The following is an 18424-nucleotide window of genomic DNA, read 5'->3' as shown; positions in this document are numbered from 1 at the left end:
ATATTTGTAATTTTAAATGAGAAAACCCACAAAAAATCTATTATGGGTTATAGGTAGGTTTGGTAACTGTTAAAACACGAAGCAGGCAGGTTTAGTAATTTAATTTTTTTGCGAGTGCAAGTTTGGTAATAGGAAAACCACAAGTGGTGTCCATTCCCATCCCTACTTCGATTGCTGGTAATGGCCTAAATGTTTTTTTTAAAATAAATTTATAAAACTAGGAAAATTTTACAGTTTAGGTCCTTAGGTTCCCTTATATTATGATATATCTCTCTAGTGTTTGTTACTTTTATATTACGACCCTTAATGAAAAAATAATCACAATGTCTGTCGGGCCTCATCTTTCTTGAGCGTCGAGACCTTGTTGCACCTTAGGATGGTAACGATGGATAGTAATGCCAAACCCACACTTGAGCCTGCATTCGGAAAATCCTGTCAATTGATTTTATTTTTTATTTTTTAATTACATGAGACTATTGCTCATATTATAACTCATATTTTTACACACTTTTTAATATTTGAGAAACGTCCACTCCACTCACATTTCAAAAGGGAGAAAACTGCCTTTACAACTCATAATTTTACACCCTCTGTAATATTCGATAGACGTCCACTCCACTCATATTTCATAAGGAAGAAGACTGTGGACTGCCTTTACAACTCATATTTTTACATTCTCTCTATATTCGAGAGACGTCAACTCCACTCACATTTCGAAAGGGAGAAAACTACTTTTACTTAAATTGAAGAAGAAAATTATAATTTTACAATGCGTTGTGGGGGCTTGAACCTACAATTGTAAAGTATAGGTTATAACAACTAGATTAAAGTCTAGTGGCTCGTCAATTCATTTTATTACTTTTAACTATTAAGCCCACAACGCAGCACTCCTAAACGCAATTATATGTTTTCATTCTGCAGCCAACTGATGGTAGCGCAGTAGACGAGGCTTAAAATTATGGAATAAAAGATCTGTGTAACTCGGTTGCAATGAAGATTTGAATTTCGACACTTCTACTATTTTAATAGATTTTATTAGTTAATTTTCACTCACAAGAATAGAAAGGTCAAAGGTTGTATTTTCACTATTTATCAACATTTGACTGATTGATACAAATTAGATACAAATTAAGTAGAAAATCTTCCCCTGTCAATTTATATAGTCAATTTTTTGGCCACGCCTCTCCCAAAATCTTCAGGATTCAAACTCCAATGGCTAGTTAAATTAAAATTACTTAAAACTACTAGTCCAGTACAATATATATCTAGTGTATACTTTAATTCTCTGCATGCATATGGAATAAAATCACATAATGAACATTACCTTTATATATTTCTATGTTGTCAAATCCAGAAGGTCTTAGGAAAATAAATAAATATACCTACCATTTCTGATTTCATATATGGTTGTAAAATCTATAAATGTACCTATAAATACTGGCTATAGAGAGAACCCAAACTACTCAAATCAAACCATATTAAAATACTAGTTTTCAAACTTTCTGTTTTGCTTACAATGGAGACTTCATTCAAATCAGCTATTTTGATCACTCTCTTAGTTTCATCATGTTTGTTATTCTTGCCTTCCTTTCATATTTATGCATGTTTATAAAATAAAAGAAAAATGTGAAGTTATTAAGCTATTAATGGGTTACTTAATTAACTAATTGTTTGTTCGGCAGGTGTGCTATTTTCAATTTCCATGCCTGCAGCCGAAGCTCAACCTCAGAAACAAATCCCTTGCGAGAGCGATTTTGACTGCGAGAAAGGGCATAATTGCAGTGAATCTAATTCTCGGTGTCTGAATACTGGTTTCTGCCTTTGCATACCTGGCAGTAAAAACTGTTGTTGAACACATATGCTCTTTGAAAAAATGCAATCACTGTAACGCTTGGAATGTTTGTTATTTTCTCACACAGTGCTGAATAAAATGGCATATCCTCAATCAATTAATTCAACTGCGTATGCACTTGCTTTATAATTGATCTTTAATTAGTTTCTCTCCTCTCAAACTCACGAAGTCGGAGACTTGGGTGATTATGCTTAATTAATTTGTTCTTAATCGGCTTTAAAATTATTCCTTCACTCTGCTCGTCAATAAAAAAACAACAGTTTGGGACAAATGCTACAAGTTAAAAGAGAGAGCATTTAGCATCACCACCAAGGTCTTGTTTGATGTTGAGGAAAAAATTGTAATTATAAAATGTAAATTAATAGCCAGTAAACATAATTTTTCAATAATAATTTTGAAAGAAATAATAAATATATTATAAGTTTTTCATCATACAAGTGTAAAATTAAATCAACTTAACTTATAAGTTATAGCAGTTAATGTTTACCAAACACTCTAATAACTTTCCACCCAATCTCAAACACCTTAGTGCTATAAGTTTTTATCCAATCTAAATCCCAAACAAGACATAAGAAGAGTTAAACTATTGGCATCTGTCCATAATCCTCTTAAAATCCTTTTTTTTTTCCTAATAGTACTTCACTTAATACCTAACATATTTTTTGTCAAAATACTCTTTTCAGTTATAATTTTAGTTTCCAAAAATTTGATTGCTCTTATGGTACATTTACTAATCAATAATCGCAATGGAGTTGGAATCGGAATGGGCTAGAATTGGAATCAGGAATGAGAATTAGAATAAATTGTTTACTTGAGATGTAAGAATCAGAATTGAAATGAGATTCATTTTCATGAATGTGTTTATTTAATCGTGGAATCGGAATGAATTACTATAATTTATTAAAATGCCATTTATTAACTATTGTCCTTTAGTCGTAAAAATAATAATAATAACAATTTATTAATAACATTATAAATAAACAAAAGAAAATTATCTTTGCACCATCTCTGTTTTGTCACATGGATATTTAACCACCATAAAATTTTAACATGTACTCTATAGTATCTTTTCTTCTAAACTTGTATCAACCAACTACTTTGACACAAAAAATTTAAATAAAATAATTATTTTATCCCTAAATAAATTAAAAGACAATTTTATCCTATATAATAAAAAAATTATAATTACAAGAATACCTTTGAATTTAATAAAACAAATAAATCTCAAAATTCAAGATGTTAATTTTTATAATTATAATTTTTAAATGATCATTTTTGTAATTATAATTTTTTATTATTCCAAGTCGGTTTTGACTATTATTGTTTTGGTGATTAATTTAAACAATGAAACGATTTGATAATTGAGATTGTATGATTGATAAAAAGAACAAAAAAAAGAATATATTTGAGATGAGTATTACACATTTTTTAGGTCAAAAAGATTTAAAAAATTAATAATATTATTAATTAAATAGTACTCACACACCTAATTTTTCAGTAATGTTTTATCAATTAATTAAATGGCAATTACAATTTTTTATTTTTAAAAATTTTGTTAGACAAAATGGTTCCGGGGTAAAATGACCATTGTATTTAAATTCTTAGTGTCAAAGACTCAAAAGTGATTGATTGAGATAAGTTTAAAAACAAAAGTGGTGCAAAAAAATATCAAAATGACAAAATAGAAATGGTGTGAAGATAATTTCCGGTAAATAAATAATAGTAATAACTAATAATAATAATGACATTAATAATAATAATAATAATAATAATAAATATAAACAATTAATAATAATAATAATAATTGCATTAGTAAATAATAAATAGGAACCGGAGTTGTAAATCGGAATCGAAGCTTTGTGATAGAGGCAGCTGACGAGGCGGGGCAGCTAATGACGAGCACGAGAGAGATAACGACAACGACAAGCACGACGATGATGGGTTGTAGCATGACGAGCAACGGAGATGACCGGTGACAAGCTACTCAAACCGATCATTTTCCTTTGGTTAGAGAGACAGAGGTCGGTTGCTGCAGATGGAGAGAGAGAGGGAGATCGATTGTTGCAGATATAGAGAGAGGACAAAATTGGGATTACGATTTTTGTTGTGGGGCAAAATCGTCATTATCGGAAATGGACTTTTGATTCTCAACTCCCTCCCTGACAAAATTTGCGCGAGTCCCACGTAACTCATTCCCATTCCCAATTTTAATTTAACAAATAAACAAGTTTTTTAATCACGAATCCTCCATTCCGATTCCCATCCCGATTTATTTATTAATCATAGCATTATAATCTCATCAGCTACTAAGGGTGTAGTTCAACTGGACGTGAATGTGTGTTGTGCACTTACATCTCGATTAACGGAGTTCAAGTAATAATAACGAACAAGAATTATTATTTAGAGGGGACAAGAATTATTGTTTAGAGGATAAGATTATCATTAGGGGTGGGTAATTTTGGATTCGGATGAATCCGATCAGATTTCGGATAATTTAGATTGAAAAAAACTTCATCCGAATTCAATCCGACTTTAAATCCGATCCGGATCTGATCCGAATAATTCGGATCGGATGAAAATTTTGGATTACTCGGATTCGGATCGGATGAGTTTAGATTTTAGATTATATTTCGGATTCGGATTATATTTTGGATTCGGATTGAAATCGGATTTGGACATTTTTAACAATTCTCACAAAAAATTTATGAAATATATAATTAATGAAAACTTACTAACCATTAAAAAAAAAAGAAAACCAAAACAAATTGACAAATGACAATGTATTATTTCCTTGACAATGTGACATTGATATATACCAAGAAAACAAGCCGATACAAAGTTTCCATTCACAAAAATAAAAAAATATAATCCATTAAAATGAAAACATTTAAATAATCAAATCTAATAATCTATAATCAACGGCCCATTTATATTCTCATATGCATTTATTTTGTACAAACACTCCCATTTAATTTAATTAGTAATCCTCTTACAAGCTAGGTGCATAAACATTACTCCAAGTCCAAGCCTCCAAATAAGCAACACAAAATAAACATTGCTCCAAGCCTCCAAATAAGCAACACAAAATAAACATTGCTCCAAGCCTCCAACTCTCCAAAGTCCAAATGAATAATACAAAATAAACTTTGCTCCAACTTCAAGTCTTCAAGTAAACAACACAAAATAAACATTACTCCAAGTCTCCAAACAAACAACACAAAATAAACAATCAAATATTACTCAAAGTCTCCAAATAAATAAACAACACAAAATCACAAAATAAATATTATCATTATATCATCCAACAATAAAATAAACCAAAATAAAAATTATCATCCAAAAACATTTAGTCATTTAGCATATTTTTTTAATTTTCAGTTTTTTTTTTAGTTTACAATGCAAATCCAATCGGATGATTCGGATTGATCCGAACCAAATCCGATCAGATTGCACAAATTTCATCCAATCGGATTTGCCTTCAAATCCGAATCATTTATCCGAATCCGATCCGATGCCCACCCCTAATTATCATTCTCAAATAACACTTGAAAAAAAAGAAAGAAAAGAAAAAAGAAAGCATGGTATCTTTTCCAATTTGAATAGAACTTTCAACCTAATGGGAACAACATATCTGCCAAATCTTTTGCCACTGTTGGCGCAGAAATATAAATGGTACGACATCCATTACAGAATTCATCAAATCGCATCTCAATAACTATGGTGGTACAAGGGTCACTAGAAAATGTTGGACAATAAAGATAATACTCTCCCGTGGCATAAAACAATGCCACAAAATGTGAAAGCACAATAAAATGCATGGGTTAAACTTCTTGTGCTCCCATCATCATCTGTACCTCAAATATGGGATGACAAGACTGATGATAACCCATCATTTTTACACAAAATTACGACACAGTTTTTACAGCAGGCATCAAAATAATCTCACAGAGGGAGATTTTCTTTGGCGTATGATAATTCTAAGATGAAGTAGATAAATAAAATTTACCTTGAGCTAGCCAGCAGAAACTTGTCGAAGAAGTAAGCACTTGAGAGTTCCAAAGTGCAGTGGGTGTTGACATGACAGGGAGTGGGAGAGTGGAGGCCACTTTCTTGCACATAACCAAAATAGTTTGTTGTCACTGAAGATGGTACCACAACCCATTAATGGCACATTGTATTCTAAATCTAATCATTAATGAATTGCGAAAGAAAGAAAACAAAAGTAGATATATGCTTCTTAATCTCCTCTTTGGTATTACTGGTTGTGAACTAATGATATGGCTCCTTCTGTGGATCACAATGACAATGGATTTATAGTGATGGATTCTAAAGAGAGCAATGGTGGGTATAAATCAAGCGTTGCTGCCATGAAATTGCAAAAAGTTTACAGGAGTTACTGTACACAGCATAGGCTAGCAGATTCTGTTGTGGTTGCTGAAGAGCTATGGTAAATCCCTCTTAATTTTCATGTAATATGCAGCAACTCTTATCTGTCATTTCATGGTAAAGAAAGTTAACAGTAATGTGAATGTTTGGAGGTGGCAAGCGATAGATTATGCAAGGTTGAATCACAGTACAGTCTCTTTCTTCAATTTTGACAAACCTGAAACAGCCGCATCACGATGGGCTAGGATCAGCTTGAATGCTTCAAAGGCATGTTGTTTTATTTTGAAGTAAAACAATGTAATATTAAAAAAACAAAGGGCTATCATGTGATTTGACTCCCTAACAGGTAGGAAAAGGACTAAGTACAAATGCTAAGGCACAGAAATTAGCTTTCCAGCATTGGATTGAAGCTGTAAGTCTTCAACTACACTACAGATCATTATCGTTATGACTGCTTTTTCCGTTTTGTACTCAAGCTAATCCATCATTGTGACTATCTTGATATATATTGTGATGTAGATTGATCCGAGACACCGTTATGGTCATAATTTGAACCTGTACTATGAAGAGTGGTGTAAAAGAGACACAGAGCACCCTTTTTCTACTGGTATGCCTACTTAAGATATTAACTACGATTCCCCAATTTTTTTAACAACTCATTACTTGAATGAAGATACCTTGAATCTGGGGTTTTCTTTTCAAAAAACAGCTTATCCCATGTTTCAGTAATGATAAATCTCTTTTCTTGTCTGTGGGGCTGCACAGACAAAATATAAAGACCTTCGCTGCATCTTAACCTTTCAAAATAACTTCATTAGTTAGGCACAATGCAGTCCACTGTATTCCACCACTGTCTGCACTATCAAATTGGCAGATGTTAACTCATGTAAAGTTATGGATAAGAGACAGCAAAGTAAGCAAATAATAAGAGTCTGCAAGACAACCTAGATATACTAGATAATTTCTTAAGTATTCTTATTGTCTCCGCATGCACATCCAGACTCAGCCAAGTTTATGAGTGACAACAAAACATATTGCTTGTCGGATTAGCAAGATAATGCAACAAAGGAACCCTCATCATCTACTTCAAGCTTGATTAGAAAATGGTATTTTGCACATTCTGATGGAAGCAATAGATGCCATGTAATGCTTAAACATGAGAAATCACACGTGCAACTGAATCATCAGTAATGTTATATTAAATTCTTATTTACAGGACGGCATAGAATGAGCTTAATGTTTCAATTTACTCATGTTTTTCTGATTCTATAGGGACTTAAACGCTTACCATCTGAACATAATGTCGTGAAATAACAATTAGAGTGACAATTATTTAACAAATTAGGGTGAAAAAGAGATTCTGTATAAAAATTGACCTTAGAGTGGTTTGAGCAAAAGGAATACTTATGTGAAGAATTCAAAAGAAAATTAAGACCACTGTACCTGGGGTTTCACATTCGGTTGACATCCCATGCAAAATAGTTTTTACTTTTCTGTGTTCTTGTTTGCATAAATGGGCATGATATGTTGCAATTACCCTTGATATATCTATCTACACAGGTTAGACATTGGGGGATGGCAAAGAGGTTGATCTTAAGGATTGCCCAAGATTGAGGCTTCAGCAAGAATGCATCAAGTATCTTGGACCGGTATACTTCCAAAGGTCAAACATAGAAAGAGTGTTATGATCAAAATGATGTCTAAATTTAAAAAATTTTGTGGGTAAAAAAAATATCATCCAATAGAAATTCAACAGCAACTAAGAAAAGAAAACGTTATTTTTTTCATCAAAATTACCATACATATTATGATCATCTTTAGGCATAAAAAATCATCATATTAAGAGATAACTTTTGGGTTTAATCTCCAATGGCTCATTCAAAGATTTTGTCATCAATAGAAACAATAAAGGGTTCTTTTATCACTCAAGACTGAACTTTCATGCTAGCTCCAGTTCAACCAAGTTTCTAACTTTCTTTTACCTGTCCTAAATAAGCAAGGGAGGGAACGGTACCAGTATATTATTGTTGAAGGGATCCTAGTGAACAAACAAACTGGAACTCTTCTCAGCACAAATCATGGATCAGAAGGTTCAAAATGGATTTTTGTGATGAGTGCCTCAAAGAAACTTTATGCTGGTGAGGTAAGACTTTATGGGGACTCTGAACTACCTGTCTGATATGTTCCCCCTACATTGTAACAAAATGCATTTTGTTATTAGCCAAAGATTAATGCCATTCTTCTCCAATCAGAAAAGGAAGGGATCATTTCATCATTCCAGCTTCCTCGCAGGCGGAGCAACTTTGGCAGCTGGAAGACTTATGGCAGAAGGTGGAAAGCTAATGGTATAAATCATCTAGTATCCAGTATAGAAACTCTGCGCATGCTCCTTAAAACAGACACCAGACATGGAAGTAAAACAAAAATCAGATTCTAACAAATAACAATTAAGTTGCCCTTGATGATTTCACATAACATTACAAAATTGTCGTACCTCACCCTTGCGACGTATTGTTTCCGAAGTATGGAACCTTTAAATAAGGTATTGAAATAAGCTTTCAAAATATGAATTCATTGAAAATGAATAAATTAGGCAACTACTGCTGTACAATTAGACTTGTGAAAAGATAATGCAGATCAATTCGATGTAATAAGGGATTCAAAACAATCTACTTTTCATTTCTTTTTTAATTTTAGGAAATATTTGGAACTGCATACATTGAGGATTCAGGGTTCTCCATTAAAGAAACCTTATAATATGAATCTACTTTACCTTAAATCCACAAAAGCTCATGTCTTAAAGCATTATTCTCTAGATTAGATATTTTGGGTCAATTAAACATAAACAGAAAACTGCAAACAAGGATTCAATATCTACCCCAAGTCTGGCTTGTCCTTTTGCAGCAACCAGCAGCTAAACCAATTCTACTTTTAATAAAATCAATACCAAAACTTATTGGTAATATATATATAAAGACCTTGCATAAGATGGCATACTTGTTATAAGTTCAGGTAAAGTGAAAGAAAAGAACAATTGATGGCAGATCAAAAGAGCTGAAAGAATGCTTTGTTCTTTAAGTTTAGATTGAATAGAGGAGAAAGTATGTCAGTTTATTTCATACATTAACTTCAGTAGTCTAATTGAGGTTGTTTAAGAGTTTTCTAGCAACTGAACCATGAACATATCCTCATGACTACCAGTCTGTATCAGCATACAGTGGACATTACCGTCCAAGTAATGAGAACCTTGACAACTTCTTGGCCTTCTTAAAGGAGAATGGAGTTGATGCTGGCAAAGTTCAGGTATGCAAATAATATGCCATGCTGTTTTATGAATTTGTTAGCCAGGTAGCCATTTCGACACTGCAAAAATGCACTTACAGTAAGATTTGCGAGAAGTGAAAGCAGCTTTTACAGTTTTCAGAGTATTAGGTGTCCTAATTTTACTTAATTTCCATGACTCAGATTTAATCCGGCAAACCAAAGCCCAGATATCAAGTTTCTATTGTATCTTTTTCTGATTTCTCCTAATTTAGTCAGGTAATTTCAGTTACTGAAGATAATGAGAGTTGTGGTATCAGCAAATCAGCTCAAGAGCGAAGGAAATTTCGAGAACTGGAGGATCCTGAGCCACCCAAATCAAAAGTTCCCAGAGCAATAAGAAAACCAACCCTTTAATTCACCTACAAATGTTCAAACTGAGAGAACAAGAAGTTACAAAGGAACAATTTCCAGCAATCTACAGAGCCAAAGAACAAGTGTGCCAAAGAAGGAGATATTGCAGAGGATCAAATCCAAGAAGGAAGTGAAATCATACCAATTAGGCCACCAACTATCTCTGACGTGGTCAACAGGAGCAGGCCCGAGGATTGGCCGTGTTGCAGACTACCCTCAGAATTTAAGGGTACAAGCCCTTCAATATGTTGACCTTTCACCGAGGGCTTCACCAAGACCATCAGACTTCAAAATTCCCACTGATCTCACACCCCTTAGCAAGATATGTAATATCATGTGATCTCATTTTAGGAGTCCATTCAATCATTTCTAACCTGTCTGTACTTCCTCAACCTGCATGTCAGCCATCATTGGTGCATATTCTACTAGTAGAAGCGTTTTCGAATCTGAAAACATCAAATAAAAAAATACTAAATCTATTTTTAAAAATAAGTCCAGAAACACCATTTAGAAAATGTATATTTCATACACCATCAATAATGTATTAACCAAAATTACATTTAACAATTACCACCCCTCATGTTAACAATTAACAACACTTTCCTAACAAAAATTGATTCTTTTTGTTAGGGTTTTGAGAAAGAAATTGTCAATCCCAAAAATTCCCTTGCCATTATGGAAAATCTGAGATATTAAGGACAATAAACACTTCACAAACTGGCAGCAAAAATAAAGAAAGCTAACTCCATTACTACCAAAGATGATCGGTTATTCAAAATTATCACCAAGTCATTGTTCACTAGCAATCATAGCCTCAAATTGCACCAGCGGCTGTCTTTCAATAATAATCACATACTGCTAAAGTAGAAAATCTCACATGATGAATAACAAGAAATTGAGGACCAAAAGATAACCAGAGACATGAAATTTCATAACAAAGTTTATTTTGACAATTACAGCTTCAAAGTAAGAAAGTGCAGTACATAATGGACAATCTTTCTGACATTCGTAGTAAATTCACCGAGCATTAACTCATTAAAAACAGACCTAATCCTACGAAGTGAGCAGGTCACATATATCAAGCTGCAGCCACAGCTTCGGTAGGCCTCAATTCGGATTCTGCTGGTGATGGTGTTGGCTTTTCTTCTTCCAAGAAGGCAATCTTCTTCCTGGTTTTAGATACACAGTCTGGAGGAATGCCCTTCACAGACAGTTTTGATCCTTCAAATCAACGTCGAATGATTTGACGACTGAAGATAGTTTTGTAAAGTATAGACCAATAAAAGTCAAGTTGGGTGTTATAACAACAGGAACCAAGCAAAAACTATCATATAATATCAACAGAGACCAGATAATCAATAAAAAGAAATCTAAATAAGATATGACAATACATCAAATGGAACATCAGGCAAGGAAGTTTTTAATGCAAATTCACCATAAATAAAGTTTATGCTTGCATGTGCAAAATTTTTGCAAGAGAACACACAGTAATGGGGATGGCTCCTTAATAATGTCTTTTAAAAATTGAGAAATTGATAAATCCACCATGGCAAAGCGTATACCTAGTTTGCAAATGCTAGACAAGCATTTTTTGAAATACTAGGAAGTATGTGTGTGTGTGTAGAGAGAGAGGGATGGTGCACCACTATAAAAATTAAAAAAAAAAATCATTTATTGATAATCAAGGGGCTTCCTTGTATAAATGACTGAGTTTCCAAAAACAATAGAAGTATATAAATCGGATTGGAAAAATAACAAACCTTTCATTTCCAGCCCTCACATGACATACCCAGCCTTAAGGACGATGGCCTGCAATCAAACATGATGATAATGCAAGGTGAAAGTCATTATGAGCATAAAGAAAATAAAATAACCCACATTTTATAACTACTAAAAATTATTGTTATCATACAAATTGATTGCCAAAGCTTACACATAAATGGGAAGAATAACAAAATTCCCAAGCATAAATTACGCTTAGTTAAATGCCAAACACATATAAAGGAATAAGAATTATCTTTCTTCAAAGGCAAGATTTAAAAAATTTAAATGAAACTGATAATCTGATCCCTTCTATGATCAATCACATCAACTTTTAGGCAACAAATTCTATTCATTTCTAGTTCCTCATGCATATTATCAATAAAACAAAGAATAAACAAAAGCAAAAGGAAAAATTGCCGTTTTTACATATTCTGTTGGAAACAAGAAGTTACCCCTTAAGTCACTTAAAAGTACTCAAACTCAGAGATTGAGAAAAGTAACAATAGAAAATTATCCATCAATCTGCAGACCCAAAGAATAAGTGTGCCAAAGAAGGAGATATTGCAGAAGATCAGATCCAAGAAGGAAGTGAATTCATACCAATTAGGCTACCAACTGTCTTCGAAGAACAGGAACAGGCCCGAGCATTGGCAATGTTGCCTTTCACCCAGGGCTTCACCAAGATCATCAAACTTCAATATTCCCGCTGATCTCACACCCCTTAGAAAAATATGCAATGTCATGTGGCCTCATTTGAGGACTCCATACAATTATTCCTATCGTGTTTGTACTTCCTCAACTTGAAGATTCTTCCACTTGCATGCCAAGCTATGATGTGTTATACGGTTTCTTTTACTACATATACATGAACCACCAAAGTGAGATGTCGTGTCACCAAATGCCTTCCATTCAACGTTGTTGGCCTACTCCTCAAAGTGGGATGAGTAGATGGGATCAGGTACGTACCCCCCATCAAACAAATGGACTGACAATTGATTCATGACCTCATGCAGGTCAATTCCTTGAAATTGTGCAAAACGACTTGTAGAGAAGTAGTGCATTTTGTTCTGCAGCTCAGTCCAGCTACATCCAGTGTCTTTCTTCAAAGATTTCTCTTTCATTATTTTTCTCACTTTGGCGGTTTCATCCCACATGTTGGCCTCTGCGTACACATTTGACAACATTATATGAGCAGAAGTGTCTTCTGGATCAGTACTTAAAATCTTCTCTGCAGCATATCTTCCCAGGACTAAGTCTTTGTGTGTTTTGCAACCTGACAAGAGGCATCGCCAAACAACCTTATTGGGCTCTATAGGCGAACTCTTTATAAATTCATAAGCTCTTCTTGTCTGTCCTCTACAGGCAAAAAGATGGACCACAGAAGCTATATGATCCATCCTCGGGGAAATACCATGGTCCCTAATCATGGAATTGAAATAGTGCCATCCTTCCTCTACAAGTCCTATATGTACGCAGGCAGATAATACCCCAATAAATGTATTATCGTTAGGTTTTATCTTATTTTCCTGCATCATGCTATAGATTTCTAATGCTTCTCTCCCTAATCCATGTTGAGCGTATCCCACAAGCATGGTATTCCAAGAAACCAAGTTCTTAGAAGATAGATGGTCAAAAACTTTCCGAGCGTCATTCAGTCTTCCACATTTTGCATACATGTCTACAAGGGCACTCCCAATAACAACATTGGAATCAAATCCAGGCTTTACAATGCAGCAATGTGTTTGCTTGCCCCATTCAATCGCTGGAATGTCACTACTAATGTTCAAAATGTTAGAATAAGTGTAAAGGTTAGGGCAATGTCCTTCAAAAAGCATATCCTTCAGAAGCTCAATGGCTTCTCCATAATGACAAGATGCAAGATGTCCAGCAATGAGTGCATTCCACGAGACAACATCATGCTCATCCATTTCATCAAATGTTTTTAGGGACTCCTCAAGAAGTTCACATTTTGAGTAGAAGTCCAGAACAGTATTGGCAACAAATGTAAATGAACTGAATCCCATTTTAATGATCAAAGAATGCAGTTGCCTTCCACCTATGGTTTCCTTTACATCAGCAAAGGCTCCAAGCACATATGAAAATGTTACTTCACTAGGCATGAGGCCTGAAGAAAACATCTTGACAAAAAGATCAATGGCTTCACATGCTTTTCCAAGTTGAGCATATCCTCCGATCAGTGCACTCCAAGCTGTCAAATCTGGCAGCTGTATATTTGAAAACACTCGAGAAGCCAAGTCCAATTTTTCACATTTTGCGTACAAGTTAATCAACCCCATAGCAACAAACTTATCAAACTCAAGAGCACACTTGAACACTAATGAATGAATTTGCATCCCAACCTTCAAGTTTCCCAAAACAGCACAAGCACCTAATACGCTAGCACAAGAAAACTCACTAATTGCCACCCCTGATTTCCTTGACAGCAAAAAAATCTTCAAACCATGCACATGCTCTCCACACTGACAATAACTAGACAAAAGTGAAACCCACGAAATTGAATTCCGCTCCAAACTTGCATCAAACACAAATTGAGCCGAGCTCAACAAACCACATTTCCCATACATATTGATCAAACAGTTACTAACATGACTATTCAACTCCAATCCACTCCTATACATCCTCCCATGAATCTCCTTACCACTTCTTGCATCACCTCTACTTGCACAAGCGGAGACAGCGCCAACATACGTGTAATAATTTGGCTCAAGGACACAACAAACCATTAGCCTAAAATAATTTAACGCCACTTCGGGCATACCAATTTGAGAAAAGCCGGAAATTAAAGCACTCCAAGATATGACATTTCGTTCGGGCATTTCATCGAACAACTTTTGCGCGTCATTGATGCGGCTGAATTTTACGTACATCAAAAGCAAATGGTTGTATGTGATTACATTTGGGTGAAACCCGGATGTGATCATCTTCGCGTGGAGTGTTCTTCCTTTGAGAATGCATTTTGAGTCGCCAAAAAGGCGTAGAAGACGAGAAAAAGACATTCAGAGAAGAGTTGAAGGTTTATGAACGTGTCTGATTAATTTTAAAGGTAGAAACAGAAAGCATAGTTTTTTAACCGAGTTTTTTAATTTTTCTTTCAATCATCGATAATTTGATTTTAACGTTGATTCTGTCCGTTCTGAAAAAAATTTCTATATAAATATCATTACTCATTGAAATATAGTAAAAAGGATTTATTTTTTAATCTGTGCTAATGACACAAAGACAAAAAATTTAGTGAAAGTACATCTCAACGTGCCGATTAAATTAAGTGACCCAGAGATGCTAAATGTTAATTTAAGGCACTAACTACAGTGATTGTTGTACCTTAGAGCATTGATGATAATAGTCAAATTATAACAATAAATATAAATTTTATATTTATTTTTATGATAGTACGATTATCATCAACTCTACAGTAAAATAGTTTCAATATAACCAAACCCTCAATTTAAAAGTTAAAAATTGATTGGACTTGTTGCTCAATAGTAGTCTAATGCCCTTAACATTTTTTGAAATATCAGCTTGAGCTTTATCGTGGGCATTTTGTATTGTCCAGAGAGAGTGAATTTATATATATATATATATCAAGATTCCTAGTAGACTTAGGGATGGTAGAAATTCCTACGAGAACGAGGATCTTAGAGGATTTTCTCTATTTAGAGAGAGTCTGGAGATAATTTTATGTTCAATTTGTTATTCGAGAAAGGAACAGAGATGAGGTGGAATCTTTCTTTTCCCCATTTTCTCATTTTAAATTTTAATTTTCTAAAATTATTAGTGAATAATAATAAAATATTAAATATTAGTGTTACTAACAAATATTAAAATATTTATACAAACAAATATTAGTTAAAATAAAGACTTTAATGTAATTTACACTTAACCATAACTCAAAGCTCACAATCCCACAAACTCACAAATCAAATTCTAAATCACTCTCTCACATTTCACTCATTCTTTTTCAAATTATTCACGTGTAGCTAACACCCAGCTCGTCGTCTTCTTATCATAACCCAGTAGCACGTAGCGTTGTCAGTGGGCGAGCAGTGCAGTTCATTGTGCCATAATCAGTAGCTGAGAAGCATCATTGCTCATGGACAATACGCACGTCAATATGGTATAAAAATTACAATGTTTAATTTTATTTTAAAATCGTTATTTGAATATTATGTATACCAAAAGTTTGAAAGAGTAGAATGAATAGAATGAAATAAGACATATCCATAACAATTTTCATTTTATTTTGTATATTTTAGGTTAATATTGTTAAATTGAGTTAGAAATTAAAAAAATATCAATTATTCGAGATTAGAAACTCTTGGAGATCCCTTATTATTATTTAAGGAGGGGATGAGAATCCTCTCAAATAATTCTAACGGAGACGGAGAGGGTGCAGAGACATATGCAGAATATCAAGAATGTCAATCCCCTCCCCTCCTTAAGAAGACTTGAGATTGTAATATAAATTTATCCTTAGAAACAATTTCTTTTAGAAAAGAAAATTACATAATGGCTGAACGGGGAAAATTATACACATTGTACATCAATTTAAAGAGCAAACAAAGAGACTCCATCAAATAGATTGATGGTGCTCGGCTTTAAGAACCTAGATTTACAAAGTAAGGGCTATGAGGGATATTAAGATGAATATTGGTTAACCTACAAGTGATTTATATGTAGAGTTGGCAACAGCAGGTATAATATGAAACAATCCCAACTGTTTTATTCTTTTCTTTTTTTCATTTCATAAAAATACAGCCACCAGAAAGCGTTTTCAAATCTGAAAACGCCAAAACAAAAATACTAATTTGATTTTGAAAAAATGTCCAAAAATACGTGAATAAAATATCAGAAAAGATAAAGAAAGCAAACCCCATTACTACCACCAAAGATATGTGGACCATTCGATCAAATATCAGCAGGTCAGTGTTCATACATAATCATAGCTCCAAATGGAACCAGAGGTCGTCTCTCAATAAGTGTCACACACATCTCAAGTCAAAAATCTCGTAAAATCTCGCATAGAGAATAAAACAAATTGATAATCAAAAGCACGAAAGAAATATCACAATGAAGTTGTATTCAATTTAGACAACACAATAGTACAGAAGCAAAACATCCAAGATCTTATTACAGCTTCAAAGTAAAATATTGCAGTACACAACACACAATCCTTATGATATTCATAGTAAATTCACCAAGCTGTAACTCATTAAAAACAGACCTACACCCACGAAGTGAACAGGTCACTGATATCTTAAGCAGCAGCCACAGCGTCGGTGGGCTTTGAATCTGATTCTGCTGGTGCTGGTTTTTCCTCTTCCCAGAAGGCAGTCTTCTTCCCAGTCTTAGAAACAGTCTGGAGGACAGCACCGGGCTGCACGTTGCCCTTCACAGTCACCTTTTGCTCCTTCAAATCAATGTCAAATGTTTCCACACCTGAAGATAGTTATGGAAAACATAGCGCCAGTTAAAATCAAACTAGGTAATATAACAACAGGCAACCAGCAAAAAACTATAATAATTATCAACCGACACCATATGATCAATAAAAGAAATCAAAACACAATAGTATCACATATGACAACTATATCAAATGGAACATCAGGCAGCTCAGATTCAATGCCTAATTTACCATAAATACAGTTTATGCTCACCTACGCAAATCAGCAATGGACAATTCACTTACTGATAATCAAGTAGCTTTCGTATCGAGTTTGCAGAAATAATGGAAATAAATAAATTGCATGGGCAAAAACTAACCATCCATTTTCCCCAACACTCTCTTCACTGCTCCAACGCAGCCCTCACATGACATGCCAACCTTAAGGACAACGGTCTGCAATCAAACACGATCATAATTCGAGGATGAAAAAGCTTAGAAAATCCTCAAATTAAGACAACAAAGCCATTTCTGTAAATCATAAAACCTATACACACATCTCAATCACCCATAATAAAGATTATACAATCTTTACAAAATCTGCATCACCAAAATAATAATAATAATAACTATGTAAAATTACTGATAATCTGATCCATTAAAATCAATCACATCAACATTTACCCAACAGATAGTATTGATTTATTGATCCTCATACATATTATCAATAAAACAGAGAATAACTTATTCAAAAGAAGGGAAATTTTGCATATGTTGTTCAATAATTCGAGGAGTGAAAATCCCATATGGTCTTTTCAATTAAAAAATTAACAAAATTCGATTAAAATTCTTGAATCTAAATACCAACAAATTATTAAAAGAATCCAACATGAACCCAGATGTAAAAATGGTCAAACAGGATAATAATCAACGACTAACAAAGGAACCCAATTCATTGAAAGCATACCTGAGACATAGCAGGACTTGAAATCAAACAAAAAAGAACGACAAAAATTGATTCTTTTTTTTTTTTTGGGCTTCTGTTTTCGTTTTTGTATTGTGATCCTATTATCGGTAACGATTTTGCTTTATATAGAGGAAAATGTTGGGCGAAGGGCTCTAACGAGAAATCAATTTTGTTTGTGGAATGTGGAGCCCACCATTGCGTGCATGCTCGTCTTTCCAGTACGCTTTGGTTGGCCTTCTCGAATCTCGATGGTCAGGGAAAGCGGGGGTCCATATTTAATAATTTTTATTCATAGGGGGATCTCATAATTCTCCAATCTTTATATATTTTATCAAATAAGGCACCTTTGGTTCATTTGTTTCAACTAGGTCCTCATTCA

The 18424-nt window shown here is 33.9% G+C and overlaps 2 protein-coding genes and 1 pseudogene across 2 annotated transcripts; 1 reads left to right on the top strand and 2 right to left on the bottom strand.

Annotated features, from left to right (window-relative positions):
- The first annotated feature begins 5869 nt into the window (after positions 1–5869).
- Positions 5870–11160, top strand: LOC18044254 (annotated as a pseudogene).
- On the bottom strand, positions 10809–14779 carry LOC18044253 (pentatricopeptide repeat-containing protein At2g27610). Its single transcript, XM_006436584.2, has 3 exons — positions 12278–14779; positions 11674–11722; positions 10809–11163 (listed from the first exon to the last, which is right to left on the bottom strand). The coding sequence occupies exon 1, from the start codon at positions 14692–14694 to the stop codon at positions 12601–12603; it is 2094 nt and encodes a 697-aa protein (XP_006436647.1). The 5' UTR covers positions 14695–14779; the 3' UTR covers positions 10809–11163; positions 11674–11722; positions 12278–12600.
- A 1975-nt stretch (positions 14780–16754) lies between these two features.
- LOC18044252 (copper transport protein ATX1) lies at positions 16755–18245 on the bottom strand. The gene is made up of 3 exons (XM_006436582.2): positions 18046–18245; positions 17459–17534; positions 16755–17134 (listed from the first exon to the last, which is right to left on the bottom strand). The coding sequence occupies exons 1-3, from the start codon at positions 18052–18054 to the stop codon at positions 16953–16955; spliced, it is 267 nt and encodes an 88-aa protein (XP_006436645.1). The 5' UTR covers positions 18055–18245; the 3' UTR covers positions 16755–16952.
- Positions 18246–18424: the final 179 nt, after the last annotated feature.

The sequence above is a fragment of the Citrus clementina genome, unplaced genomic scaffold (genome assembly GCF_000493195.1).
Source record: "Citrus clementina cultivar Clemenules unplaced genomic scaffold, Citrus_clementina_v1.0 scaffold_4, whole genome shotgun sequence".
In the NCBI taxonomy this organism is placed as follows: domain Eukaryota; kingdom Viridiplantae; phylum Streptophyta; class Magnoliopsida; order Sapindales; family Rutaceae; genus Citrus; species Citrus x clementina.
Note: the sequence above shows the minus strand (reverse complement) of the source record. Positions and strands in the feature narration are given on the sequence as shown.